The following is a 25707-nucleotide window of genomic DNA, read 5'->3' as shown; positions in this document are numbered from 1 at the left end:
CGTCGACAACATTTGTTCGTAGGCATAGAGTGTCGTTACTAACGGTGTGACGTACAGCTACGAATCTGCTACAAACCTCCTGCACTCCTCTTCCTTCTCTCATATACGAGGCAACGACAGCAATTACACAAGGTAGCTCAGACTTCGTCCGAGACGGGTGGTGTAGTTGTAGGAGATGCTTCTACCTCAAGCAAAGGCAGCACGAAATCTCTGGTATCGCCTTGAGTGATCGGAGCACTCCCGGCGTAGGACTTCATCTCGTTCACACTGTACCATAGACGCAGACGAGTTCCATCTGTGGTATCGTATGCGAATGTAATCGGGGCTCCTCGTGCACAGCGGTCGATCTTTAGCTGCGGGGAAGATCAGTAATGAGCACAACAGGTAAGCAACGATGTTCTTGCTCACAGGAGCAAAGCCTTCGCCAGAAGTACCACTGGTTCCGCTGGAGTCGCTAGTACATCTCCAGCTGAGTGACGTTCCGGCAATGGAAGCTTGAAAACGAATCCCGTTGATCGTGCTTCCGCTACGCTGCCAGTCCACGGCCGTGATAAGTACTGTCTGACGAGCGCTGTCGTTTGGATGTGCGGTCTGGCGTTGCTCGATGCTAGCGGGAGCAGCAGCAGCCGCTGAGATGAACAAAAGGGTGGGCAAAGTAGCGAACTTCATCGTGTACGCACTGGAAGTTGGTAGAGGTAGATGCCGTGCTGGTCAACAGTAACGTACTGCAGCCCGGCGATTATATACACATTTTTGCTCGTCGTCACAACTCATTTACGGCACTCAAACTGCACGCCGGGCCAAATTCAAGACTCATGCCCTTGCTCTCCCACGTCCTTGGGCTGCATTGCCCATGCACCACTCCTTTTGACACCGCTGCAGTTGAGGCATTTACCAGTTTACCCCACGTGCCATGAAGGGAGCATCTAGCGAAGTTCCCTTCTTGCTATAGCAACGTTCATTATTATTGACTCAGGTCTCGATGGAAGGTCATTCCACTTCAGACGGTCTCGCGTAGCGGGCACTACCTACTGGCACTCTTAGCTTGGGCATCGAGCAAGACTGGACACATCTCGCAGAGTACCAATCAGATGGCGCGCCCACGTGTAGAGGTCCGCGGATGGTGAGATATTATGCAGCAATACGCGCACCTCTCGAACATCGAGAACCACGTGCTCTTGGCAAGCCGTGTAAATAGAGTCTGGCGCTGAACATTTGGACCAGAATTGCCAAGAGCATAGGCAGGCTGTGGGCAGTAACGCGCAAGCTATACGAGCCCCTGCATCCTACAACATTGATGGCCAAAGTCAATCCTGAGGTTATGCACGTGCAGCACTAGGTCTCAGATCTTGAGAGGCTGTGTCAGCTGCAGGGCCTAAGCAATTGGCAAGAGGCATAGCCGTGAGATGCAACTGTTGCATCAAAGCCAAACAAACACAGCATGTTCAAAAGAGAGCAGATTGCGGAATGACAAGATCATTGTATACACGAGTGCTACAGTTCGTCCCTGGCGTCCGTTTCACTCGCCAATCTCAAAGCATGCCCGCCCTCTGCTCGCACAAACGCTGCAAGTTCCTCTGCGGTAAGCAAGGAGAAGTAAGTACCATTGAACGAGCGCACAGCATTATCACCAGCTCTCCACAGTCTGATAGTCGGGTACTCCTCGATCCTGGTTGGCACATCATTGGAACTGACGTCCACCTTCACCACCGCAAATTTTTGATCTAGTCCTCGGTCGATGTACTGCTTGCCTAGGGCCTGAAGGACCGGGTATAGTTCTTGACAGTAATCGCACCAAGGGACTTCAAACAGTGCAAGGACATCCAGAGACGGGTTCAGAGCCACAGTCTCAAAGTTGCTGCCTACCAGAGTCGTCAAAGCGCCGTCTTCTCGTTCCACGGGCTTCGCACTTTTGATATGCGGAATAAGGCTGCCTTTCAAAAACTCCGTCACAAAGCTCTCGATGTTCTTCGAAGAGAGTTCGCGTCTCAGCATAGGATACACCCTCGTAGTTTGCACGTCTTCGATCGCAAAGCCGTGGAGGCCCCCTTGACCTAAGCCGAGTTTGTCGCCTCTTGCAGGATAGTCGTCGCTATTGACCAGCATAAAGGCCATTTTTGAGCGGAGCCGATCAGCAAGTGGGTAGATAGCAGCTATGAGCTGCGAGCACTTGTCGGCTGGACAGACGATTTGTCCAAGAGGAAGCCCGTTCTCCACGTGTCCATCGTAGACAATCGGGTCCATTGAACTGACTAGTGGCAGAGTGGCCGTCGATAGGAACCTCTCCAATTCCTGCTCTCCAAAATCTGTATCGTGTGTGGATCTCATCTCATCGAATGGCTTGTAGATCACCACTCCCGGCTGTTTCACCCCAGCGTGTTCCGCAAGATCTGCATCGTCAGCCAGTTCAAACCTGAAGTGTCTTCGCCACTTGTGTGCCAGGCGAGCATATACGGCATTCGACTGCTGATCATTTGCGGCGATAAATGCAACGACACTGATGGAGGTCGGTACAGTATACTCCTTGTCATTCAAGTCATTGATCGAAGTGACAGCTGGACCACTCTGTCGCTGCACGAATCTCACGATGCTGGATGTGTCAGCAGATGTGCGAAATGCAAATCAGGGCAGAGAAAATCACCTCTCTTTGTCAAAGCCCTCAGAGTACTGCACCAGCTCGTCCTCTCCAACAGCAAGCATCAATCTTGGTAGTGCGAATACTCTCGCTTGATCACAGATTTTAGGCTCCTCGAAGCAGCTCACCACACCGATCGGAAAATCTGGGATATCATGCTGTGCTTCACTGAGCACATCGTAGACCTTGTCGCAAGCTGAGCAGCCATTCGCTGTGAAGAATACCAGAGAGAGCTTGTTGCCTGCGAGTTGGCGATCGTAGGCTGAAGAGTCGATGTGGCTGAGTCTTGCTGTTACAATTGTCGACAGAATAAGGAAAAAGATCAAGGTCGCCACATTGTGCGCCATTCTTTCTGTGCTGCTCCAGGGAGTGATATCGAGGACTGGAGACGAAGGAAATCAGAGGGAAGTCGGACACCGGAGATCAGAAAGCTGCGGGGGTTCACGCGGTCTCGTTGCTGGACTGTACTGTCGCAGAAGACTCTCGTTACTCAGATCCACGGGCTGACTAGTGTCGTGTTTCGCCTAAGGGTTGTGCAAAGGCTATGGCCGACTTTTTGCGGCGTGGCCCTTCACGGCAAGAACACGTTCGTGCTTGATTGGATGGCATATAGCATCATTCCGGCAAGCCAAGATCGCCGCGTCCCAAACATCGTATCCACGCGACACTAAGGCACCTAGGAAACCAAGTTGCCCAAAAGAGGTAGTGTAGTGCTTGGCTAGAGGAAGATCACACTTTCTTGGGATGGGCCATAGCACATAGCCGTGAACCTGCATCGAAACCTTACTTACGGAACACGAGACCTAATGCATACTTCCCTGATATATCGGTCTTGGTGTTATGCTATGTCGGGCTTCAATCGGTGCAACTATGTATCCAGCGAATAACAAGGTACAGTGGGTGCACGCCTTCAAGATCTCGCCATTGCATCAAAGCCTGACTTTCAGCCTTTTGTTAGCAGCTGGGCTAAGAACCAACTAGATACATAGATGAAGTCGTGGGGGGTGTTGTGATGGCAGTCGACGTGGGCGTCCTAGACTTATGGCACATTGGGACAATTCTCAGGCGGACAACCATTAGACGCCAAACTTTGTAAGAAATGCAACCAGTAAGACCACGACTGGCCAGTGAGATATGGGCAGAGGACGTTGCTGAGCGGGAGCAGCTACACTTGGACTGAACGTACCCTCGAACTGCCTTGACACGCCATTCTCAAAGTGAAGTACTTATACCACAGCCTGTTCTCATTGATCTTCTCCGACTACAACACAACAATTCATCTGCACAGCAATCGTTGATCAGACACGACGATGAAGTTCACACACCTTCTTTCGGCTGTCTCAGCCGCTTTCGCATCCATTGCAGGAGCTCAGCAAGTGTCGATCCATGCTCAAATGACGGACGCCTTGGTCGACGTCGGTGATCTCGACACTTTCTGGAGCGTCTGGTACGTCACTAACGCCGAAACATGAGCGGATACATAACTAACAAGTGACATAGGAACCGCATGTATGATCAGAGTGATGCTCGAGGCGGACTCTCCGACGTGACACGCCCAGCTTGGAACTGGAACTGTCAAAGCCAGTACCAAAAGGCGCAGCTGTCCACTCGGGTCATTCTCAGTGGTCAGTGGGGTGCTGTGCCAGGCTACAATGGCTGGCAGATGCGAGATACCCTGATCAAATCCATGTGGCGCACTGTTGAGGTTGCTGGCCAACAACAGTCCTACCCAGTCTATCGAGATTGCGTCGGTTTCACCTGGCAAGAAGGTGTCCCTGGCAGCACCACTGCAGCGTGCGGAAATAGGGCCAAGGTAAGATGCCCAACAAATGGCCGCTGTCGTGGCGCAGGCTCTTTGGAGTGCAAGTGGTTCCACTGGGGTCATAGAATGCCGTCGATCATCCGCATCAACGTCTACAATAAGAATGGTTCACTCCGTGCCGACAACTACCAGGCCGAGTTCTCTTCGAGCAGGCAGTCAGGTGCTGGCGGATGTGGAAGAATCGGCGCCATCTCTGAGGTACTTGCAAGTTTCATTCCTGGCGTTGGCTCTTATGTAGAGAAGGGCATCAAGATTGCATGCCGGCGCTAGGCTGAGAATGGAGAATGACCAGGCATAGAAGAAGTTCGGCAGCAGTCAGTGAAAGGTTAGATGCAAAGGGGCAAAGGAAAGACAAGGCGTATTCTCGTAGCGATCACTACTCGCTCAAGTATCACATGTACACATTGCAAGGGTGAAAGCGATATCATAGTCCGAACACATCCGCTAGCTCTTCTGAGCAATGTCTTGAGCGTTGGGATCAATATGTCAACATTGTTGGTAAACAGACCTCCAGTCCCTCGTATCCGTATACATGACCCGACGCAGGGTATCTTGCAGCATCACAAGGGTACACTAATCCCAAGAGTCTGCTGCCGGACTTCCAGCCGTAATCAACGCTATGCTATGGTAACAGTGCCTTGGGACTTATCATCAAAATCGCGCCTGGCTTTTCCCCAACGCCCACATGCCGGAAAACATTCTTGAGCAACAATAGATCAACGCAATGTGGTCGAACAATATTGTTACCGACTACCTCGCTGCAATCCGGTCCCTCTGTGCTACATATGACAGCCGGTAGATGCCAGATGTCGGATGCTGCGGCTCGGGTAATACTCCTACATAGCCATCTGTTATACCTGATCCAGCAGGTTTTGAACACAGTTTGTTGGCAAGCTGACACGCAGACGGTGTTCGTATCCGGGTTCTCTGTCCGTGACGCTGCGTCAAGCTGTCAAGATATAAATACAGAGCACTCGTGTACAATTCGGTTAACATTGTGCAACAAGACCACGACAATATTGCAAGTCAATCTCCGCCCACCAAAACTTCGATTGGAGCGACAGTACAATGGCCCGTTTGTTCAGCGTCGTTATGATCCTCCTCGGCGCTGCCAGCACTTTAGGTGCTGCAAGTTCATTCGAGGCAATCGGTGCTGTTCCCCGGGGTTGCGATTCTCAGTGCAACTGCAAGACGACCCGCGAGTATTGTTTGTGTACGGTAAGCAGTAGAGACTCTCAAGCCCCATTAACAGCTAAGGCAAGCGGACTGACATGACTCCCTTTCCGATCTTAGTACGGCATGGAGGATTGCTAGATCTCGCGAGAACCAGATTGACCATCGTAGTCATGAGGCACGGGTAGTGGCGCAAGGAAGGCCGAAAGAAGGGCGATGTTCGAAGCTTGAGAGCGAGAAATTGACGATGCAGTGGCCACCTTGAAGTGCAGAGGAGGAACAAACAATCATTTGCTGGGGATATATGACAACCTGTTGCAGGTATCAGGGTACCCACACACAGGTTGAGCTGCGATTCCAATCTTTGCATGAGTTGAAATTGTCCTGCAGTCAGCGTCGCAACTCTCCCCGACTCTCGTGGTGCTATCGCGGAGCAATACACCTCTGTGGTTACTCCGGTATTCTTGCACGGTCGTTCAAAATGCGCCACTCCTGCAACCAGGCCATGCTCGTATCCTCTATATCCACGCATGGCTATGCTCGTATGCATGTCACAACTTCCAATGGAATTGATGCGTCGTAGGGTGATCAAAGCACAAGAGTGGCTGAAAAGTCCAGACGAGGCCGTGGTTGATCGTCGCTCATCAGCACAGCTGTGACGAAATCAAGCAGTGCAACGCCACTTGGAAACGAGGAGAGCATTTTCCCTCCAATAAGGAATGTGCATGACGAAGATGAGGCGTGTGCCTTGAGCTGGAACACTACGGTAAGCGTTTCCTGTCCGACTTCGTATAATCCGTGTCCTCTCTGACCTGACACTGGCAGTGATGGAACTGGTCGGCTTGGGTTCCGCCCGTACCTGGAACTCAGTAAGGTGCTACGAACTTCTTGTTGTCTGCGCTGCAGATAAATAAAACGGAGGCCTCTATCCTTCACGAACGATGGCTATCTGTTGTGTTGGGTCTAGCAGGCCTCTGTTTCGTTGTTGTGCCGATTACTGCCCGCCAACGCTATTAACAGATCTACTTCCGCATCACGATCTTCATATTCTTCGTGCTTTTGTTCCTCTTCTGGACGTGGTTTCCGGTCGAAGCTCGCGGCAGATTGCAAACTGCAGACTTTGTGTTTGGAAAGTTTCGGAACGGAGTGAACCGAGGCGATTTACACCAGGCTTCGGATGCATACTGCTGGGTCATCAGTTTCCTCTTTGGCGCCTTAGGGTTTGGAGGTTACAATGCGTCCGCACATCTGGCTGAAGGAACCAAGGACGCGAGCAAGACCGTTGCCATAGGGACGGTTCTGTCGACCGTTAGCACCACGATTCTGCCCATACCTACGCTAGTCTTGATTCGGTTCTGCATCCAAGACTTCGACGCTCTGATCTCTTCTCCCTACGCAAATAAGTGGGCAGAATTCCTGGTGCAGGTGATCGGGCGACGGAGAGCCACCGTGATCCTCATCGTGAACTGGATAGATTGTACATGCGCAACGACGGCATCGATGCTTTCTGCGCAACGGGTAACATTTGCGCTTTCACGGGACGATATTCTGCCAGGCTCAACCATCTTCAGAAAGGTCAATCCCAATCAACGCTGCTCTATTGGTTGTCACTATCGCCGCAGCAGTGAGCTTCGCAATCTTGGGATCAACAGTTGCATTTAGTGCCATCACCGCAACACCAGTGATCTGTCAGAGCATGAGTTACCTTTTCGTGCTCGGGACGCGATACAGCCTCGGACGATCGACATTCGCCCCAGCATCGTGGAATCTTGGTCGCTTCTCCGTACCAACGGGCCACTTGTCGATGCTCTGGCTTGCATTTCTGTGCTGCATCCTTCTTCTCCCGCAGGTATATCCCGTGACACTGCAGAAATGGAACTATTCGCCCTTGTGTCTAGCAATCGTTACTGTAGCATCGCTTGTTGGGTGGATATTGCCTTGGGGTTGGGGAGGCAGATACTGGTTCAAAGGTCCTCGTAGGTCGATATGATGTTGATGGAATGCCCGTAGGATCTGTTAGACCTCGCGTCAAGATGAATCATGAGTAGTGTGAGCACCTATTTCTCGTTGGAAGTACGTGTGGTATTGTGACGTTGTGGTATGTGATCAGCCCATCCAGTCGCCTCCTTGGTATCAGTAGACTTCCATACCTCTCCTGCAGTCATTTTACCAGCTCTTCCCAGTCGTCTCGAGTAATGCCACCAACATCAGCCAAAGCAGAGCCTCTTGATTGTGGCAAGATTCGGCAAGGAAGCACGAGACTCCGTCAACAACACATGAGGATCTTTGTCGCAGAACGCACTGCCACATTCTCAAATGCGGCATGATTCACACGAGCCTCGCGAAGGCAAAGACCTGGTGTCGAGAACTGGAAGGTATCAAGTGAATCAATATGGAGGATCCTGTCTCTCATCAATCAAGTTTGTGCGATTCTCCAGTGAATCACGTTGTTCGGGGGAGGGAACGCGTACCTTCATTCATGTTTCGGAGATTTCCTCACGAACTATACGAGCAACAAGGTACCATTGAAAGCTACCAGGACTTGAAGTGTGGGGATGGGTTCAAGGGAAGGACTTACTTGTTGATGAAGGCATCGTGAAGCGTGCAAGCTCAGACTTTGGTTCCAGGTCCGAGATATGCGTCACGATGGTCAACGCTTGGCTTGGTTGTTGGGAAGTTGTGATGCGAGATCAGATATGGTGTGATTGCACGACTCCATGGGACGGCTGGATGGCTTGGTATTGCCCAAGTCTACTGTTGCGCATTACAATGGGCGCGGCGCAGCTTGAGCAGAGTGCTGTTGAAAAGACAGCATTGTCGTGGTCCGGCTCGAGTCCTTTGTAGTGAGACGATCAGATGCCAATACAATGGAAGCTTTCTAGTCTTAGAAGCTCACAAAGAGCAGGCGATTGTACTCGAGTGACCATAGATGTCGTGATGGCGAAGGCTGTGCGGCCTTGTCGGACAGAAAATGGGACGGCATGCTCCTGTGCGGTTGAATTGACCTTTTTGGCTTGGCCTGTGGAGACGGGTGATGTTTCCAGTGAGGCTCGAAGTAGCTCCCAATGAGATTGCTGGTTTCGGAAAGGGTTGACATGGACCGATTGGAGATGTTGATGATGTGAGAGAACGTGGTGTGATGCACCAGATGATGGTAGTCATAGCCGACGTGGTGAGACGGCAATGCACTGACGATGGACATCTCGCCCAGTGCTTGTGGGTAGTGGTAGAGTATAGCTAGGCTAATAAGGTTGCCATAGCACAAAGGTCTCGCGGGCTTTTGATGCACGAATGAATGTCCTACACCTGAACTTTCTCTTGCGGAAAGAATTGCGGCCAGCAAATGGCGTTTGCATGGCTTGCGGCAGCTGTATATTTGCGTTGGTGTCGAGCTCCATGTCGTTGAGTTTGAGATGAGGACGAAGGGAGACAAGTTGGCTGACGGTGGTGCGATGTTGTTTTGGCGGAGCAACCAATTCCAGTGCTGCACTTCATGTGCCCTGACGTTGAAGTTCGAAGGATCGCAGAGCGATTGATGATAGCTGCTGCAGATGGACTGCGCACCGTTTGGTCGCAAGGGTCGGGATGGTGACTTTGTCTGACCAGATGGCAGCAAGACCGCCGCACGTGTAGCTGCGCTCATGGGAGGGTCGGCGATTGGGCATGGCACAGCTTTTTAGGGACAAAACTCGCTCTCGAGCGCAAAGCAGGCGTTTGCGGTATGTAGTGGGCTGTAAGAGGGTTGCTGGTTTGATAACCGCAGACCCAGGTGGTTGGAAAGAGTGCCGATCTGGTGAAGTCGAGTTGAAGAAATTCGACTCGGGCGCTTGACGAGGCGTGCCAGTTGGCAGTCAGACTGTTGTCCATTTGCTGGTCGTCAGGTGTACTGCAAAAGTAGACGAGCGACGCTTGGGGAACGAAGTATGGCAGTTGTTGAAGGACTGAGGACAGGTCAGTTGCGATTCGCAATGGGTCCAGGTGCTCAATGTACAAAGAGAGCGCCCGTAGGACCCTTGTCGGTCGATCAGTCTCGGCAAAAGACACGCGGCGATCGGTCGTTTGATCATGTGCTGGGACAGGCAAGCTCTGGAGATCTGAGTTGCCAGTTGCACGTTGTCGAGGAACATGTTGAGGTTCCAGTGAGTTTGGTGGAAGAAGCGGCAGTTGGTCGCTGCGCAAAAGATCTGTTCGCAGAGGTCAGTAAAGGCGCACAGGCAACCCAAACGTCCTGGTAGCTTTCTTTCGCACACTGATGTTGAGAAGAGTGAAGAGAAGAATGGAATGAGAAGAAAGAGTTCGGATGTGTGCGGTGGCATGGGCCAGCTGCATGGAAGTCTTGGCAGGCCGCGAGAAGTGAAGCGAAGCTCAACGGTCGTGCAATGGATCACTTGGAAGTTCGGGCGTTGAGACCTTACCAGCAGAACAGATTTCGATCCAGTGACACTGACACTGCAACGAGCCACCGCTGGGCCGCAGTTGAATTTCCATGCTTGCGCCTGATATGGTTGTTGCCGCTCGGCACCACAGTGGTTGTCCAACTGCAGCTATCAATGCTATGCATGGCGCAGCCGCTGACGCCTTGAGCGTACTTACAGCAGTATCAACCTGCTTCGGTGAGGTGTTATTGTTATATCAATGACTCTGACGCCTAGCTGATCGCCAACGTCAAGCGACTAACGATCGCCAGTGCTGGACTACCTAGTCTAGAAGATTGATTACGATAACACGTCGTAAAGCACTAAGCCATTACCACCCGCGCACATAATCGCTAGAAGCTTACCATCTGGCGAGAATCGTATCTTCTGCGCCCATCCTTTTTGTTTGAGTTTGAAAACCTCCTCGCCGGACTCCACGTAGAAAATCTGGACCCAAAGTTCATATTTCTCATCTGAAGAAGTGTCCCCTGGATCGTGGGTGACACGCAACAAAGCAATATGCAGGCCATCTGGGGAGAAATCCATGTCGGTGTGGTAGTCGTACAACCAGCGGTGATGACGATCCTGCTGGTAGTCTGTAAGTAAGATGCGTCGAAGCTCCGCGCCACTCGTAATGTCCACAATGCTCATAAATGGGCCATAACCTTGAAGTCCGAGTCCAACTATTGATTTGCTGTCCGTAGAGAATGCCATAGGTTTCAGATGATCAATTCGAAGAATTTCTTTGGAAGTCTCTATGTCCCAGATGGCGCAGGTCCATGGCGGGTACCGATTGCCTATTATGCCCGCGAGCAGTCTGCCATTCGGAGATACCGGAGGCTCTACTTGTGTGATGTTCAGTGATGTGAGCCTTCTGGCTTCCGCACCATGATCTGTCTTGAGGATTCTTGCGTTGACAACGGGGTCGACGTTATACTCTATTGCCCATTCGCCATTGCGGTCTAAGCTGATCAGTTGATCGTTGGGCAACAACACGATCTTTAAGCCGATGCGTGAGGCGTCGAGTCTTGGATATAGTTTGCGTACCAAGTTTCCTGTTTCTCCATCGCACAAGATGACTTGCTCTTGCCCTGTTCCTGGATTCTCTGTAATGCGACCTGCCCATGGCGTGGACAGGACCGCGAAGTATTTGCCGTCTGGGGAAAAAGACAGTGAAGCGAGCCACAGCGATCCGGGTGTGTTCTCCAATTCAAGGGTGGATAATTGAGCTCCTGTATCTAGAGTGAACAGGTCGAGGCGCTTGCAGTCGGGACTGCCGTAGAGAACAGCCAGTAGCCCGCCACGTGGAGAAAACTCGAAGTCTATCAATCCCTCCTCTACTGGTTCTAGTGATTTGTGCTTTCCTAGACGGATTGCCCTTTTCTCATACGATGGGGATGTCGCCTGCTGTTGGTTCGAGGGTCGCTGTGTTGATCCAGTATGCATTCCTAAGTTCTTCCGATAGAGGGGGCCTGGTTGCTTTGTAGGCGTCTTTGGCTCTGGCAAGAAAACTACTGGCGCGGTAGACGATATCTGGACGTTGCCACACGTCTTTCGATGCAAAGTCTGTCTCGTTTGATACCCACCATCTGCAGTGTTCCAGCTTCCGCTTCCAGAGGCGATGGAGGCCGAACGTTGCCTTGGAGGTGGATCTTTCGATGCATTGTCCACCCAACGATGGCGAAGACAAGATTCAGCGCTGGGTCTGCTCCCTGAACGGGGTGCCAAGAGCTGTTGGACGAACTCGAGAGCGGAAGCACTCACGTCTCTGTCTTCCAATTGCGCTGCAGGGAATGAAACTTTGCCTTTCACATACTTCGCAAGGCGAGTTCGTTGAAGGGCAAATTTGGGAACATCTCCTGTCAAGAGCAAGAATGAAATCACACCTACTGCCCAGATGTCCACAGCATTAGTGTATGACGGCATCCGGCCGTCCGCAAGCTCGTCAGACTCCAGAGACCTGTCATCGTCATCATCGCTATCGTCGTCATCATCATCATAATCATCATCAGTGGCTCGAAGTCCCAAGAGCTCTGGTGCCATGTATGCTGGCGTGCCAGCAGCGGTACAGAATGATGACAGATCTTCGAAGACGCGTTTGCTCAAACCGAAGTCAGCGATCTTGATCTGCCAGACTGGCCCTGTTTGCACGACGAGGAGGTTCTGTGCAGAGCGTCAATCTTTACTTAAAAGATCGCGAACGTGGAAAGACCTACCTGAGGTTTCAAATCTCGATGCGCATAGCCTGCACGATGCATATGAGCAACACCTTGTAGGGCCTGGCCCACGATCGCTTTTGCTTCGGTCTCTGGCATTCCTCCCCTTACGTACTGCTGCAGGCTCCCGTACTGGACCAATTCCATAATGATGCAGATAGCATTGTCGGCGTCATACCACCCCTGCGATCGGACGAAGAAAGGTTCGTACTCCGGCTGTGAGAATCGAGCGATGGCTTTCAGCTCCCTGCCAAAGTCCGTTCCTGTTGGACGTCGGGACGTGATGGGCTTCTGGATATGCTTGACAGCCCTCAATGTGCCTTTTCCCCGCCCTCCAATGCATTCCTCTTGGAATACAGTACCGCAGCTGCCCGCGCCGATGGGTTCATAACCTCGCCTCCAGATGTACTCTTCTTCCTGTCGACCTGTTCCGTGGACAGTGTGCTTTGTATATGCGTACTTGGTGTCTTTCCAAAAAGTGGCATCGATGCGTGTGAGACTCATGATCTCGGTGCTTGTGAAGGGCATTTCGAATACTGGGCCATGGGAGCCAGGCGTGTCCTCTTCTGATCGATGTCAGAAAGGGAGACGTGTCACAGTGACATCGACCCCTCACGAGGCTGAGCTGAATGCTGTAGCACCATCTTACGCAAGCCTCCCGAGAGCGCTTGAAATGATTGGTCGCGCCCAAACCCAGCTTCGTGGCTGTTGCAGTTCTATTTCAATGATCGCTCTGCAAATGTTCTCGATGCTCCTCGCTCTGCATTTACTTTCAAACCACCACTTACAACGGGTCCCTATCAATCCCAGACTAGACTCATATCAACTCATGGTGTGAGTATCCTCCACAGGGAGTATGTCCCGAAAGATGTTGCGAAGACAGGTGCAGAAGTCCGTCACACCAGAAATCCCGCAAGGCTGAGACTCAGCCACGCGGGCAGGAAACAAGCCAATGGAAATCAGGCACCTGAGCCAGCTTCGAGGCAGTGCTAAGCTCGCGCCTACATCCCTCTCTGGGCTATTCCCGCTACCTTGAGACAGGCTCATCGCTACCATTCTCGTTCTTCTCCGGCAGTGGAACTATCGATGGAGGCAGCCGGAGCAGCGGTCGGCCTTATTGCCCATGCTATCAAGTAAGTCATGACCTGGATCGTCAGGACAACGTATTAATTCTGTAGTAGACTCGGTAGGGAACTCATCGAGCTATATCGAACTGTCACGGATGCGCAAGATGAGATCGCAGAGCGGGCTCTGTACGTGCGCGCCCAGTGGACTCGAATGGAAGTTCAGCTAGAATTCATAGAGCGGATATGGCGATCTTTGAGGGAAGACCACCGAGTTCTACAGAGAGAAATTCTGAGCGTGCTTACGGTCAAGCTGGAGTCTGCTAAGAGCCGACTCTCCGGTCTGATGAAAAAGCCCACAGGCTCAGATCAAGTGGACAACCAGCATCCTGCTGTGAAACGCTGGAAGTACATGTTTGTCAAGCCCTACTTGGACGAAACGATCACAAGTTTGGACAGGTGGCAACAGATGTATGACCCGTCTTGGTGGCTGGTCCTACGAATTGCGGGCCCCCTTGTCGACGCAGAACTCAGCCGTCAAGATGCACGCCGTGCTTCCCGAGAGACTACTGTCATAAGCACCGCAAAGCAAGTCAGAGCTACGTTGCAGGGTGGTGCTGCTCTAGGCACCAATTTGACATTGTCAAGCGCCGGTCCCGCAAATTCGCGTTCGTCTTCGATCCCTTACTCTTCTGCTAGATATATGGAAAGGCCGGGAAAGGCCGGCCTGATCGTCGACTCAATACATTGCCTACATGGCGCCTATGTGGGCGATATGAACAGTGACGTTCGCACTCTGGCTGCAAAACTCCAAAGTGCGGATTCTTTGACCTTTGGTGTCCTCAGATGTAGAGGCTTCACCAAAGTCAAAAGCAGCAATGGCGCCAGACTGGAGTCCTTCAATCTCGTCCTCGAGACCAAGACCATTGATCCCCCGCGTACGCTGCGAAGTTGCCTCATTGCACAGACAACTCACACCCTGACAGAGCGTATTGGGCTCGCTAAGCAGCTTGCAAGATCGATCAATTATGTTCACACGATGGATTTCGTTCACAAAAACGTCCGACCAGACAACTTACTCGGTTTCGGCGACGCCAAACTTGGCCCCTTCTTCCTCGTAGGCTTCGAGCAAATCCGCAGTGCTGATGGCATGACCTATTTTCGTGGAGATGCAGACTGGGAGAAGAACTTGTACCGTCATCCAGAGCGACAGGGTTTCAATCCAGGAGAAAGATACTGTATGCAACATGACATTTACAGTCTAGGCGTCTGCCTGCTGGAGATTGGACTCTGGGAATCATTCGTTTTGTATCCCGAAGGCGAGAAGAAACCGTATCCAAATACGAAGCTGCTTGGTCTATCTGTACAAGCTCTCCAGAAGAAGACACCCAACGGGATCAAGAGGCTGCTCGTTGAGCTCGCAACGCGTGAGCTGCCTGGAAGGATAGGAGAATTGTACCGAGATGTCGTACTTAATTGCCTGACGTGTCTGGACGAAGACAACATGGACTTCGGAGAAGAGAGCGAATTCGATGATGATGCTGATGGCGTAGCTGTTGGAGTGCGGTACATCGAGAAGGTATGTCCAAATTACTGACCCGTGATATCGATGAGCACGCTAATGCATCTCGAGGTCCTTTTGAAGCTTGATAGTATCAACATGTAGACGCAGTTTTTCTGGTACTCTGAGAGAGAGAGAGCGCTCGCCTTCTTTACGCTGATAAACGAGCTACATAGCCTGAGACTAGTCCTGGACTAGATTGGATTCAGAACCAACAACCGAAATCGTCGGCAGTTTTGTATGCTCCCACTTGACAACACTGCAGCCCAGAAGGGACTCTGAATTGACTTGACAGACATACGAGGAGAAAACCGATTCGGAAATAGATCTTACCAATGTGCAGGAGCCAATTGTGCCGATTGGTTGCACGATTCCGTTCGAGGCCAATGGAAACGCGAGACAACCTTTTCAATGTTGGGAGAGAACCACTTTGCCCGCTCACAGAGAATTGAAGGCCGTATTATTGGTGCTTGTGATGAACGCGCGATGTGCAAGATCCGTTTGGCTGATTTTCTCCTGCAGGTGCTCGCCATGTTTCCACCTTTCGATAAAACGTTTCCAATCACTTGGCGATAGCGAACTTTTCTGAACAACGAGTTGCGGATCAGCATGCGATGGAGAACGAACGACCCTGACACGTAGTGTAGCCTTCGTTTCCGCGTCCCTATCACCAAATGTATGGTAAATGCCATCCTCTGGCGTCCACGCGGAAGAGGCAGCCAACCACGACGACTCGCTCACTTGCGGACGCACTTCAGTCTCAAGCAGTAGCACTTTGCGACGCCATTCTTTAGTATTGCGGCAGCCGTGTCCACCAAGTTGTAAGCAGTCTAACGTGAAGTACGCGAATGTGGCGCACGATTGAGTGTCCTGCAGAGTTCTGGTCCAAAAGTTGCTCCTCTCGGCTGGAAAACTGACGCCACGCATTACCTCTGAAGGGTCATTTGGGATGAGAGCCACTGTGAAGCATTTACCATCCGCATGTAACCCTGTGGGCTTCAAAGCCAGGATGATTTCGAAGGCGAATTTCCAGAATGTCGTGAAACAATCGGGGTGGGAACGATTCATGTTGCGGAACATGCTCGCACAGTCCGCAAGACTGTCATTCATCAGTTTGTCCATGACTTGATAATCGTCGCTCATCATCTTCCAGTGGTGGTCTGACCTTGACTCTAGCAGCTGTCGTTCGACATAGATCGGCATCAAATCGGCGAGCAAGTCCCTCATTCTCACCCGCTTTGCGAGGCCTGAGCAGAAGCTGACACGTAATCCGCAAGGGCTATCCAAAAACGCTAAGTACTCGCGTTTGTACTTGAGATCATCCAATAACCTGCTCTTCAAAGAAGATCCAGGAACTTTGCCCCACATAACGTTCGCGGTTACAATAACGTGCTGACCAGCTTGGAGGCCGAGCTCCCTTTCCTGTTGTCTCCAGTACGCTTTGCCGGTGCCTAAAGGTAGCCAGTTTCCCTGCAGGGCCTGCAGGCACATTGCCTCGCTTGGAGCGCAAGCGACGTTGGTTTGTAGGAACGCCTCAACGAGAAGTTTGTTTCTGCGATCCCAGTTCGCGACCCACCAATCGTGATTGAGGCTTTCATGGCTGGCCCAATGACCCTTTTCTGACCCCAAGGCATATAAAGTGCCGCCACGGATGTCAACTGATGCGACTTGGTCACTCTGAGAACTCTTTGTAATCGTGGCTGGGCCCCATGTATCCACAACGTCACTCACGCTAGCGAGTACGTCAAGGCGATCAGCTGTGAGCCCCTCGATACTCGAAAGGGAAAAGACGATCACAGGACTATTGAGCATAGCGTCGAGACACGTGAGACGCTCTGTTCGTGCCACGATGTAGATTTGGTTGTCTGCTCGTCTCCCGAGGCCTAGCAGCTCAACTTTAGATAGTTCTCGCTCCAAAAAGAAAATATCCAGCGGGCCGCAATGCGCATAAGAGTATAGAACCAGACCTAGACAGAGGAACTGTGCTGTCAGCGCGCAAAAGTGTAGAGCGCCCTGTTCTGTGGTCAGGGAAGCTGCTTTTGGCATGTAAAAGCTTCGCATTGCTACCCTCGAGACTTCTGCACAATCTTGTAAGGACTGCAAATCGCGAGAATCTGCAATTTGGAGTGCATCATGTAATGTGACAATATCTTCGAAGTGCACGCTGAGCAACTCCACCTGCGGTCGCACGGAGTCTCGACACAGAACGGAGAATCTGTCGCAGCAGCCATGTGTCTCCTGGATGACTGCAAGAGCGGTGCAAAGCCCCGCTATCGCGTTTTGCACGCGAGCGAGGATGATTGATAACGGTTCGTCATCGAGTCGGTACCCAAGTCGAGCCTCAGAGACGTCTGCAAATTCAACAGCGCCGTTCCACTTCTGCTTATCTGGGACATTTGGCACCACTCCGGCCATCCCGCAAAGCGAGGCGACTGTACGCCGTAGACTTTTGGTATGCACTGGTGTGGTGCTACTTTCCGTGGCGCTGCGAACAATCGTGTCATGGGGGGTCTCGAGGTCTTTGTGAACGCAACCCTTGACATGGAATGCAACATGAGGCGTCTTTCGGACCGTGACCCATGGCTCGAAGTAGATCCACGGAGACTGGATGCGTTTCTCCAGTAGAAACCCTGCCATTTCTGACCAGCTGCATCCCAGCTCTTGCAGCTCGACCAACCAGGTCCATTCTCCGGTGGCTAGATCTCCCAAGTGCGCTTGCAATGTCTTTGCAATTCTTTCTACATCACCTGAGCCCAGCATTGTATCGACAGTTGGAATGTGGTCCATGGTTTCATGGCTCAAATTGCCATCTTGAAGTTCGGTCGCCGCCAGAGACGCCATGCCAACGGGTAAAGCGATTTGATCCATTTGTCTCGGATCGAATTCTGGAAGCTCGGGAGAAGGTGATCTCGCGCTGCCCTTGAGGCGCTTGTTCGCACTATGCAGCTGGTCGCGCGAAGTTGGAATCTCATCCTCCATGATTGAGCCTCTGCGCTTCCGCACGTTCGTGGAGGCTGATGGTTTGCTCAAATCTTCCTTGGACGACGTGTATAGTGAGATGGATTAGCGGCGAGCCATCTTGTAGCGTTGAAGTAGAGATGCAGCAGTATCGTCCAACAAGGTTAGATTGTCCATGCGGGAGACGAATCCAGGCGTCTTGGACTGAATTCTGAGCAGCATCATCGCAATCTCTTGACTGCCCGCCATGATGGCATGGTCTCTTGCTAGACCCATTTTGGGTGTCTTCACAGAGGCAAGCTTTGGAAACTTCTCCGTGAGATAGCGTGAGACTGGCTCGTGGCCATACTTGCTGGCCATGTGAAGGGCGGTACGACCATCTTTGGAGATGTGCTTGACAGCGTCGACCCTCCCCTTTTCGATGAGTAGTTTGACAATGCCTAAATGGCCGTACTTTGCCGCCTTGTGCAGCGGAGTCATGCCAAGTGCATCTCTGACATTGGGATCCACATGACATTGCAGCAGCTTCTCTGCTATTTCCAGATCTCCTGCTGCTGAAGCTTGGTGCAGGAGAGTGTATCCTCGCAGGCGGTATGCGATACCTTTGAGATCTGTTAGTCCGCCGAATCCCGGGAAGGAGTATGGCTCCTCAAGCTTTTCACATTGGATCTGAGCTCCAAAGTCGACGTCATGCTGGTGATTTTTGAGGAGGTGATGAACGATTTCCTTCCTCTCATGAAACATTGCCCGGCAGATCAGAGGAAATCCTTCAGTATCGCAAACGTTCAAAGTTGTGGCTGCCAGACCCCTCGTGATGATCAGCTGCAAAGTGCTCACATCGCCGCTGATGGCGGCCAGGTACGCCGCTGTCTCATTCCTGATTGTTCTCCGGTTCTTGTCTTGTGAAGTTGTCCTGTCTAGTAATCTCTCTACCAGTCGTGACATTCCAAGCATTGATGCCATCGGCAAACCGTTCAGCCCATATGGCTTTTGGTGATCATACCAGACCATTGGCTCCTTGTCAGACCTGTCTGATGGCAATTTCTCTTTATCTGTCTGAGCAGTAGGATTTGTGTCGTTATTTGGGTAGCTTAGAACGCCGATCTGTGTCATGACCAGGCTCACGAAGTCAACGTTCTTGGGAGTGCTGAGAAATTGCGTCGCGCTGTGAACAATTTGGTTGAATCTCTCAATCTCTCCTTCACCTGGTCCTCCGCTGGACCCAAGCTCTCCGTAGTGATGATGCCAGTACTTTGCAGCATATCGCACAAATGGCCATCCAGAAACTGTTTGCTTGTAAATATGCCAGGTACACCATTCTGCTTTTCCGAGCACTGGAAGACCAAGATAGTCGATACAACTCTGAGCGATACGCCACTTTTGCCTGCGCCATTCCTCCTTGCTGTTCAGATAGGCTCGCAAGTGGGGATGAGTGAAGTCGACCTTGTGATGCTCCTCGTCATCGTCAGAATCGATCAATCCACATGTCCTCAGATACAACTCCCTGCTCCGCTTGGATGTTTCGTGCCTTTCGATGTCGGGCCGAAGTGTATGCTCCACGGTAGCCCACAACTCTCGAATCGTGAGTGGGCGACGGGCGAAAAGCACGCACGCAAAGATGTGAAGAATCTCCTCTTGGTCAATGCTAAGCGGCCCTTCATGCACGTCCAACGTGGTCCCGAGAACCCTTCGTAAGTTACGATCGAGCTCCAGACGTCCTTTTTCTGACGGATCGAGTTGCCGTGCGTTGTCAGATAGGCCTGCTGTCAGGTAATCATGAAATCGTTGAAGCTCATCAAGACTCCGTGCGCTCGTTATGTACCCAACATGTAGCTGAGCGGAGGAGAAACTACCAGCAAAGTTAGTACAACACTAGTGTCGGAAGCATGATGCTTACATGTTTCTCGATGCGGTCACAATGGAATTAGTTATCTCCTCACATTTTGGGTTGTTTAGATGCAGAGAATTGATAACAGTTCCGGGGGATATAGCGAAGTGTACTGCAGCAAAGCGTTTGATATCTGCCGGCTCAGCAGCGATGCCTTCAAAGCGAGGCCGAGCTAAGGTTTTGCATATTGGTTGATCTTCAAACCTGGTTGTGAGAACGACCGTTAAGTTGAGTTTCTCTTGAAGCCGTAATAGCTGCTCGGACAGTGCTTGCAGCTCGCCCTTGTTTGTGAACTCATCAACTGCATCTAGGACAATGCAGAAGCGTCTCTCGCGCCGTTGCTGAAGAGTCATGGCGTCGAGGATGAGATTCCCACATGATGACTCTGTCGGAAGCCATTCGTCCTCTTCTTGGGGCGAGCATTTGGCAAAGTCATCCTGTACTGCATCAAAGCTCTTGCCATTCAGTGGATGTTCATGGCCGACAAGCCATCGCAAAATGCGCAGGAGTACCTTTCTGGCGTTATGTTGCGCTTTTCCATGATCGAACAAGATGTATGCCAACTCGATCGCGGGCTCCTTTCTGTAGCACGCCAAAATCCATTCGATAAAGCCTTTAGAGATCGTCGTTTTGCCGACCCCAGCTGGACCATAAAGAATCAAAGTCTTGTAGTCTCCCTGGACACAATCCTCTCGGAAGATGTTGATGATTCTGTCGAGAAGTGTCCCCTGGAAATAGTTCGGCAGTCTCCACTCGGCAGATTGTGCGGCATGTTCATCGAGCCAAGCTGTAACCTCGTCGTCATCGTCTACAGCGTGATCAGTACTTCGATGCCAATCCAAGAGCTGCCAGTGGAGTTTACGCGTTTGTGCGCGAGCGGCCAGGCCGATGTTGAAGTGTTGGGAGCCTGCGACGTTTACACCCTCTGTATTCTGGCTATTGGGATTCCCGCCGGTCCCCTTGAACCGATTGTTTCGCTGTATTGACATGTTGAGCGAATGAGCCACAACGTGAACGCTAGGTGGAACAAAGGGACTTCTATGAACGATCAGGACTGCGTTGCGCTGATCACTACATATGTGAGGCAGAAAATTGCCTTGAAAAATGAAAAGCTGTTGCATGACCGGTGAGCAGCCTCGCGCTGGCCACAGTCCAATGGATGGAAGGACTCGTGTTACACGAAATTGCCACACCCACTCCGGAAGGGGCCTGTGATTGGCTTCACGTGGCAGACCCAGATTATAAGTGCGTCAGAGAAGCTAACCGAGTATCTTCTTTTGCCTTCAAAATGTCTGAATTCCAGGAAGTAGCTGCAGCTATCGGAGTAGCTGAAGTTGCGCTGCGAAGCATTCTTAAGGTGTATGAATTCCTTTGCGACCTTCGCGACGCTCCTGCGACCATCGTGCGACTTTCCAACGAGCTTTCCGAGTTGACAAGTTGCTTCACCGCTCTGAGGTCACGGCCGCTGGATACAACAACGCGGGAAGCGCTGGCTGACCTCAATTTGCCGCAAATAATCAGCAGGTGCGGCACAACGTGCACCAAGCTCCAAGCTGATTTGAGTCAGTGGGCCAAGTCAGGTCAAGAGCATTTATACACTCGTCTGAGGTTTCGTCTGAACAGGAGCCGGATACAAGGCGTGACAGAGCAGATAACTGTGGCAAAGCAAACCTTGACGCTTGCCGTGACGATCTCAATACGGTGTGTTCAAGATGCAGTGGTCTCTGAGACGTGGCCTAGCTAAGTTTCTCAGCATTCGACAGGACCGCATACTGAGCACAATGGCTGAAAGGAATAACACTCGCCAGAAAGAGGCGCAGGACATGCAGTCCCAATACAGTAGTTCAGGGAGTGGAAATGGCCAGCGATCTGCTGCGACGGAGCAAGATACCCTACTAGTCCCGCGAGGCTCTACGGACAGAACCTCAGACGAGGTCTCCACGCACGACCCAAGCCTCCAGTTTCTCATGATGGCAGTGACCGACCGCGCAGCCACATCGGAGACAGGCGAGCACTATTCCCAACGCCAAGTCCAAAGCAGGCGGCAAATTGGCGTCTGGAGATCAGAGCATTGGCGACTCAAGCGTCGTACGCTCAGGCAATTTTACTGTCGGCGCACCGGACGGCTCGTTTGCCAATCAGAAGTTGGGCAACAGCAATATCGAAGACTCCCACAGCTTCCACGTTGGCATGTGGAAGGGTGATAGATAGTGTGGTATGTCAGACACCCTCAGACTTGCGTTTCCGGGCTGTTCGAATCGATCCTGCTTTGGCGAGAGATAGATGTCTCCATAGCGCCACAGCTCACTGCTCACTTCATCTAAAATTTCCGCGGCGTAAACTCCAGCGCGACGACTCTAGCACCACCGAGCCTTCAGCCCCAGCATCGCCTCCTCCAATATCAGTACGGTCCTCTTGAACACTGTGTATGCTTGTCAACATATCAAAGCTCACTCGTTATGGCAATTATTCGGTTATTGTGGTCTCACTACGCGAACCACAGCCCGAGTAGATAACAGAACTCCATAACGTGACGTTCACTTGATGTCTCGCAATGATCGATGCAATTTCCAACTCCAAGGCAATAGTGACAGCAGTCGCCCGTGATATCTTGTTATACTGACGCTTATCCTCGATGTACTTCTTTGCGCTGAGAGTCAGTGCGCCGATTCGATGATCCGCGAGATCTATGCGCCGAGTCTTCGCAGCCTCCTAACCTCTGCCCACTGGAGCCACTAGAGCTAGCAGCGTGAGTTGAAACCTGCATGGTCGAATTTGTTTGTGAACCCGTCATCCAGGCGAGCTCGAGGCATGTGGCTGCCCTCGGTCGGTCCTGTGGATTCGCCGTCAAGAGGGTTCGCACGAAATCTTGGCCAGAAACGCTGACTCCTACAGCTTGCAGGTTTTCAACCGGAAACTGAACAGTCCCGCTCACGTACCCGGCGAGAATGTTGTTCGGGTAAAATGGCATCTGTCTCGTGAGCATAACGTACAAGATGACGCCTATCGACCATACGTCCACTGCGTCGGTGTATGAAAGCTGTTCACCGTTACCAATTGGTGGGAGGCTCAAAATTTCCGGTGCCTGGTATCCGCGAGTGCCTAGCACAGTGCGGAACATTGTCTCGTCATCCACCACCCGCTTACTCAAGCCAAAATCGGCGATTTTGACAACCCAATTTGGGCCACGTGCGGCGACAAGAATGTTCTGAGGCACAAATTAGCTTCTAATGGACTGTAAGAGCCTTGTTCGACTTGCCGCAGGCTTCAAGTCCCGGTGTGCATAATTCTCCTGGTGCATATAGTTGACCCCAGTGAGAACCTGCTCAACGATCAATCTCGCTTCAGCTTCTGGTAGTGGCTGTGTCAAATGTTGCTGGAGGCTTCCGTAGGCCATGAATTCCATGCTGATATACACATTCTCCGAATCGTCGTACCATCCATCTGACTTGACGAAGAATCGCTCGTACTTTTCCGTCGTGGAAAACAGACCAATAGCCGCTAACTCTCTGCCGTAATCGAGTGGTGTACCATGTTGAGGTGTACTAGGCTTGCTGATGATCTTGACAGCTCTTACCAGTGCACCTTCACCATCGACGCACGTTTCGCGGAAAACACTTCCAAACCCTCCACTTCCAATTTGCTTCTCATCTCGTAGCCAGCTCATGCTTGGGCCTTTCTGTCCGACATCGTAGGGATTAGGATGATCAGTGAATACCCGGCCATTTTGTTCCCATATGAAGGTACTCAGTTTCTTGTGGCCGAGAGCGTTCGACGACATGATGAAGATTGGAAAGCAGGAGTCAAAGCAGCCTTGTCGTGACAGATAAGAGAAAGCGACACTGTGACAACCCCTCAGCTCATACGATCCTGGCCGCCACCATTGTACGCACGCTCGAGAAGTGGATGCAGGGTGGCTAGTCGTGTTTGGCGACCTCGTAGCTGTTCTTGCTTCCTTTCAAGGACCTGCCGGCCCCTAAACATGCCTTGTCCACCTTGATTCGCCAACGCATGTAACTCGTTCGCCCCGACAGATGCTGAGGGTTCGCGTTCACTCTGCTGGCAAGTCCTGTTTACTTACTGCACCTCAAGAAGGTGCGGTTCCACAGCCGATGTATATGGAACGCTGCAAGCCACAATGACAGCGAAGGATGATCTCTGGGTTGCTCCTCGAGCCTTGACGGCAGCGTCTAGAGTGCTCATCGAACCAAAGAGTTTCTCTAGATGGGATGGTGGATCGTTCCATGGACCCTATCTCCCGCAGCCTCGAGCGATGTAAGTGGCGGGAGTAGTTGATCTCACCCAGGCAACGGAGACGAGTATATTCGCCGCGTTTAAGGAATATACAGAGCACCAGCTCCCTTGTACTCACACTTAGCCGACACTCGCTCTGGCTTACAAAGCGGACAGCGCACACGGGGCGTTGGGTGGGAGAGCGGCTTGATTCGTTGCAGGATTCAGCCTTGCCTAAGCGAGTGGCACGTCGTTCTCTGCAAGCAGACGCTTTGAGCCTGCTCGCTGTCAACGACTGAACGTCATGAGACTGAACGTGAAGAGCGTAAAATATAGCTCGAAACTAGTGGAGAATGAGCAGCTTGTTGTTCAATGCTATCGCAACGAATGTCGAGGTCACCATGCTTCGGCTCTGCTCGTTCGCCTCTCTTCGCTTAAACGTTTTCGCGCTTGGAGCTGTTCACCATCAGTACCAAAACCACGTGCAGGAGCTACCAGTTGACTTATTCAGCATGAAAAGTCACGTACACCCCCATGTTCATCTTGACCTCTTGCGGCGTGAACTCCAGTACCATTGAGCGGTCATCCTCATCGTCCTCCTCTGCGCCAAGTTCTTGGCTCGCCATATGGTACCGTCTTCCACTGCTTCGGTAGCCATCTGCCTCTAGCTCAACAGGCCGCGGTTCGCCGCAGCCAAGAGCATCGCAATAGTCCTTCGCAGTCCTCATGGCATCTTCGGCAGCCATCTTGCGAAGCTGGGAGCGATAAGAAGCCTGAGTCTCCTCCGTCAAGATCCACTCGATATCTTTGAGCTCCACGTGAGGAACAGATGAGACTCTAGTCCCGAAGGCGCCCAAAGATTTGAATTCCTTGAAGCGTATGTCGAATGTGATGCTGCTTCGATACTGGCGTGGTTGGAGTTCACCTTCGTCGTTGCGCGAGCGGAAGGATGTGGCTGAGAGTGACGTCTTCGACCAGTGTGCAACTGGGGACGCCGCTCTGGCCTCAGCACTGCTATCAGACGAAGAGATCTCGCGAAGCAGCTTCTCGATGTGTTTAGCGGCAGTGAGGGCTTCGTCGGAAACGCCTGCCTTGTTGTGCCCCTCGCTTTTGACCAGGACGTTGATGATGGCTCTTTCGGCCGGGAGTGGAATCTCGGCGTTGCCCTCGACCTTGAGAGAGAAGGGTTTGGTGGTTGCCATCTTGATTGAGAGGGGTCGCTGGGTTCAGAAGGTCCCAATGATGGAAGGGGAGGAAGAGAAAGATTGCGCTGGTCCTAGCTGTTGGGCGAAGATGTGCCCTTTTGTACTCTGGATGACGCTGCCGCCTTACCAGATCTATGAGTCACGAGCTGCAATGCATCTCATGCCGCAGACATGCATGCTGCTTGTCCCATACGACATTGCTATGACGCTGCTGCTGGTAGCTGAGCCAACGCGGACGCACAGCCGACTTGGCAGACCTCAGAAGTGCTGCGAGAGCTGCTGCCTCCCATAATTAGGTGGAGCACAAAGTTCGCAAGGCTTTCTCGTGGCCTATGCTGGGGCAGAAGCCATCACGAAGTGTGGATCGGCGGTCGTCCGCTCGGCAATACAATCGCCATCTTGTCGCGCTTCTTCGGCTTCGCTACCATCTGTGGGATTTATGTCGAGCCAATTCCGGGGTATGCTTCTGTTCCTGAGTGACATCGGGTCGCCTGCATCGTAGGAACGCCACAGAGGAGTCGTCCAGGCCGCGAAGAG

The 25707-nt window shown here is 51.9% G+C and overlaps 9 protein-coding genes across 9 annotated transcripts; 2 read left to right on the top strand and 7 right to left on the bottom strand.

Moving 5' to 3' along the window:
* Window positions 1–137: 137 nt before the first annotated feature.
* CKM354_000438900 (uncharacterized protein) lies at window positions 138–669 on the bottom strand (the record flags this gene model as incomplete). Its single annotated transcript, XM_044799625.1, has 2 exons — window positions 138–353; window positions 409–669. The coding sequence occupies 2 exons, from the start codon at window positions 667–669 to the stop codon at window positions 138–140; spliced, it is 477 nt and encodes a 158-aa protein (XP_044655560.1).
* An 825-nt stretch (window positions 670–1494) lies between these two features.
* CKM354_000438800 (uncharacterized protein) lies at window positions 1495–2982 on the bottom strand (the record flags this gene model as incomplete). Its single annotated transcript, XM_044799624.1, has 2 exons — window positions 1495–2590; window positions 2642–2982. The coding sequence occupies 2 exons, from the start codon at window positions 2980–2982 to the stop codon at window positions 1495–1497; spliced, it is 1437 nt and encodes a 478-aa protein (XP_044655559.1).
* A 963-nt stretch (window positions 2983–3945) lies between these two features.
* On the top strand, window positions 3946–4727 carry CKM354_000438700 (uncharacterized protein; the record flags this gene model as incomplete). The annotated part of the gene is made up of 2 exons (XM_044799623.1): window positions 3946–4082; window positions 4136–4727. 2 exons carry the CDS (start codon window positions 3946–3948, stop codon window positions 4725–4727), a joined length of 729 nt encoding a protein of 242 aa, XP_044655558.1.
* A 5618-nt stretch (window positions 4728–10345) lies between these two features.
* Window positions 10346–12789, bottom strand: CKM354_000438600 (uncharacterized protein; the record flags this gene model as incomplete). The annotated part of the gene is made up of 2 exons (XM_044799622.1): window positions 10346–12208; window positions 12262–12789. 2 exons carry the CDS (start codon window positions 12787–12789, stop codon window positions 10346–10348), a joined length of 2391 nt encoding a protein of 796 aa, XP_044655557.1.
* A 558-nt stretch (window positions 12790–13347) lies between these two features.
* CKM354_000438500 (uncharacterized protein) lies at window positions 13348–14991 on the top strand (the record flags this gene model as incomplete). The annotated part of the gene is made up of 3 exons (XM_044799621.1): window positions 13348–13394; window positions 13443–14904; window positions 14959–14991. The coding sequence occupies 3 exons, from the start codon at window positions 13348–13350 to the stop codon at window positions 14989–14991; spliced, it is 1542 nt and encodes a 513-aa protein (XP_044655556.1).
* A 333-nt stretch (window positions 14992–15324) lies between these two features.
* On the bottom strand, window positions 15325–17865 carry CKM354_000438400 (uncharacterized protein; the record flags this gene model as incomplete). The annotated part of the gene is made up of 1 exon (XM_044799620.1): window positions 15325–17865. The coding sequence occupies one exon, from the start codon at window positions 17863–17865 to the stop codon at window positions 15325–15327; it is 2541 nt and encodes an 846-aa protein (XP_044655555.1).
* An 84-nt stretch (window positions 17866–17949) lies between these two features.
* Window positions 17950–20721, bottom strand: CKM354_000438300 (uncharacterized protein; the record flags this gene model as incomplete). The annotated part of the gene is made up of 3 exons (XM_044799619.1): window positions 17950–19693; window positions 19742–20540; window positions 20595–20721. The coding sequence occupies 3 exons, from the start codon at window positions 20719–20721 to the stop codon at window positions 17950–17952; spliced, it is 2670 nt and encodes an 889-aa protein (XP_044655554.1).
* Window positions 20722–22358: 1637 nt separating this feature from the next.
* CKM354_000438200 (uncharacterized protein) lies at window positions 22359–23513 on the bottom strand (the record flags this gene model as incomplete). Its single annotated transcript, XM_044799618.1, has 2 exons — window positions 22359–22940; window positions 22992–23513. 2 exons carry the CDS (start codon window positions 23511–23513, stop codon window positions 22359–22361), a joined length of 1104 nt encoding a protein of 367 aa, XP_044655553.1.
* Window positions 23514–24468: 955 nt separating this feature from the next.
* Window positions 24469–25167, bottom strand: CKM354_000438100 (uncharacterized protein; the record flags this gene model as incomplete). The annotated part of the gene is made up of 1 exon (XM_044799617.1): window positions 24469–25167. The coding sequence occupies one exon, from the start codon at window positions 25165–25167 to the stop codon at window positions 24469–24471; it is 699 nt and encodes a 232-aa protein (XP_044655552.1).
* Between the last annotated feature and the right edge of the window lie 540 nt (window positions 25168–25707).

The sequence above is a fragment of the Cercospora kikuchii genome (assembly GCF_019650295.1).
Source record: "Cercospora kikuchii DNA, contig_00002, whole genome shotgun sequence".
In the NCBI taxonomy this organism is placed as follows: domain Eukaryota; kingdom Fungi; phylum Ascomycota; class Dothideomycetes; order Mycosphaerellales; family Mycosphaerellaceae; genus Cercospora; species Cercospora kikuchii.
This window is presented reverse-complemented; position numbering and strand designations above follow the sequence as displayed.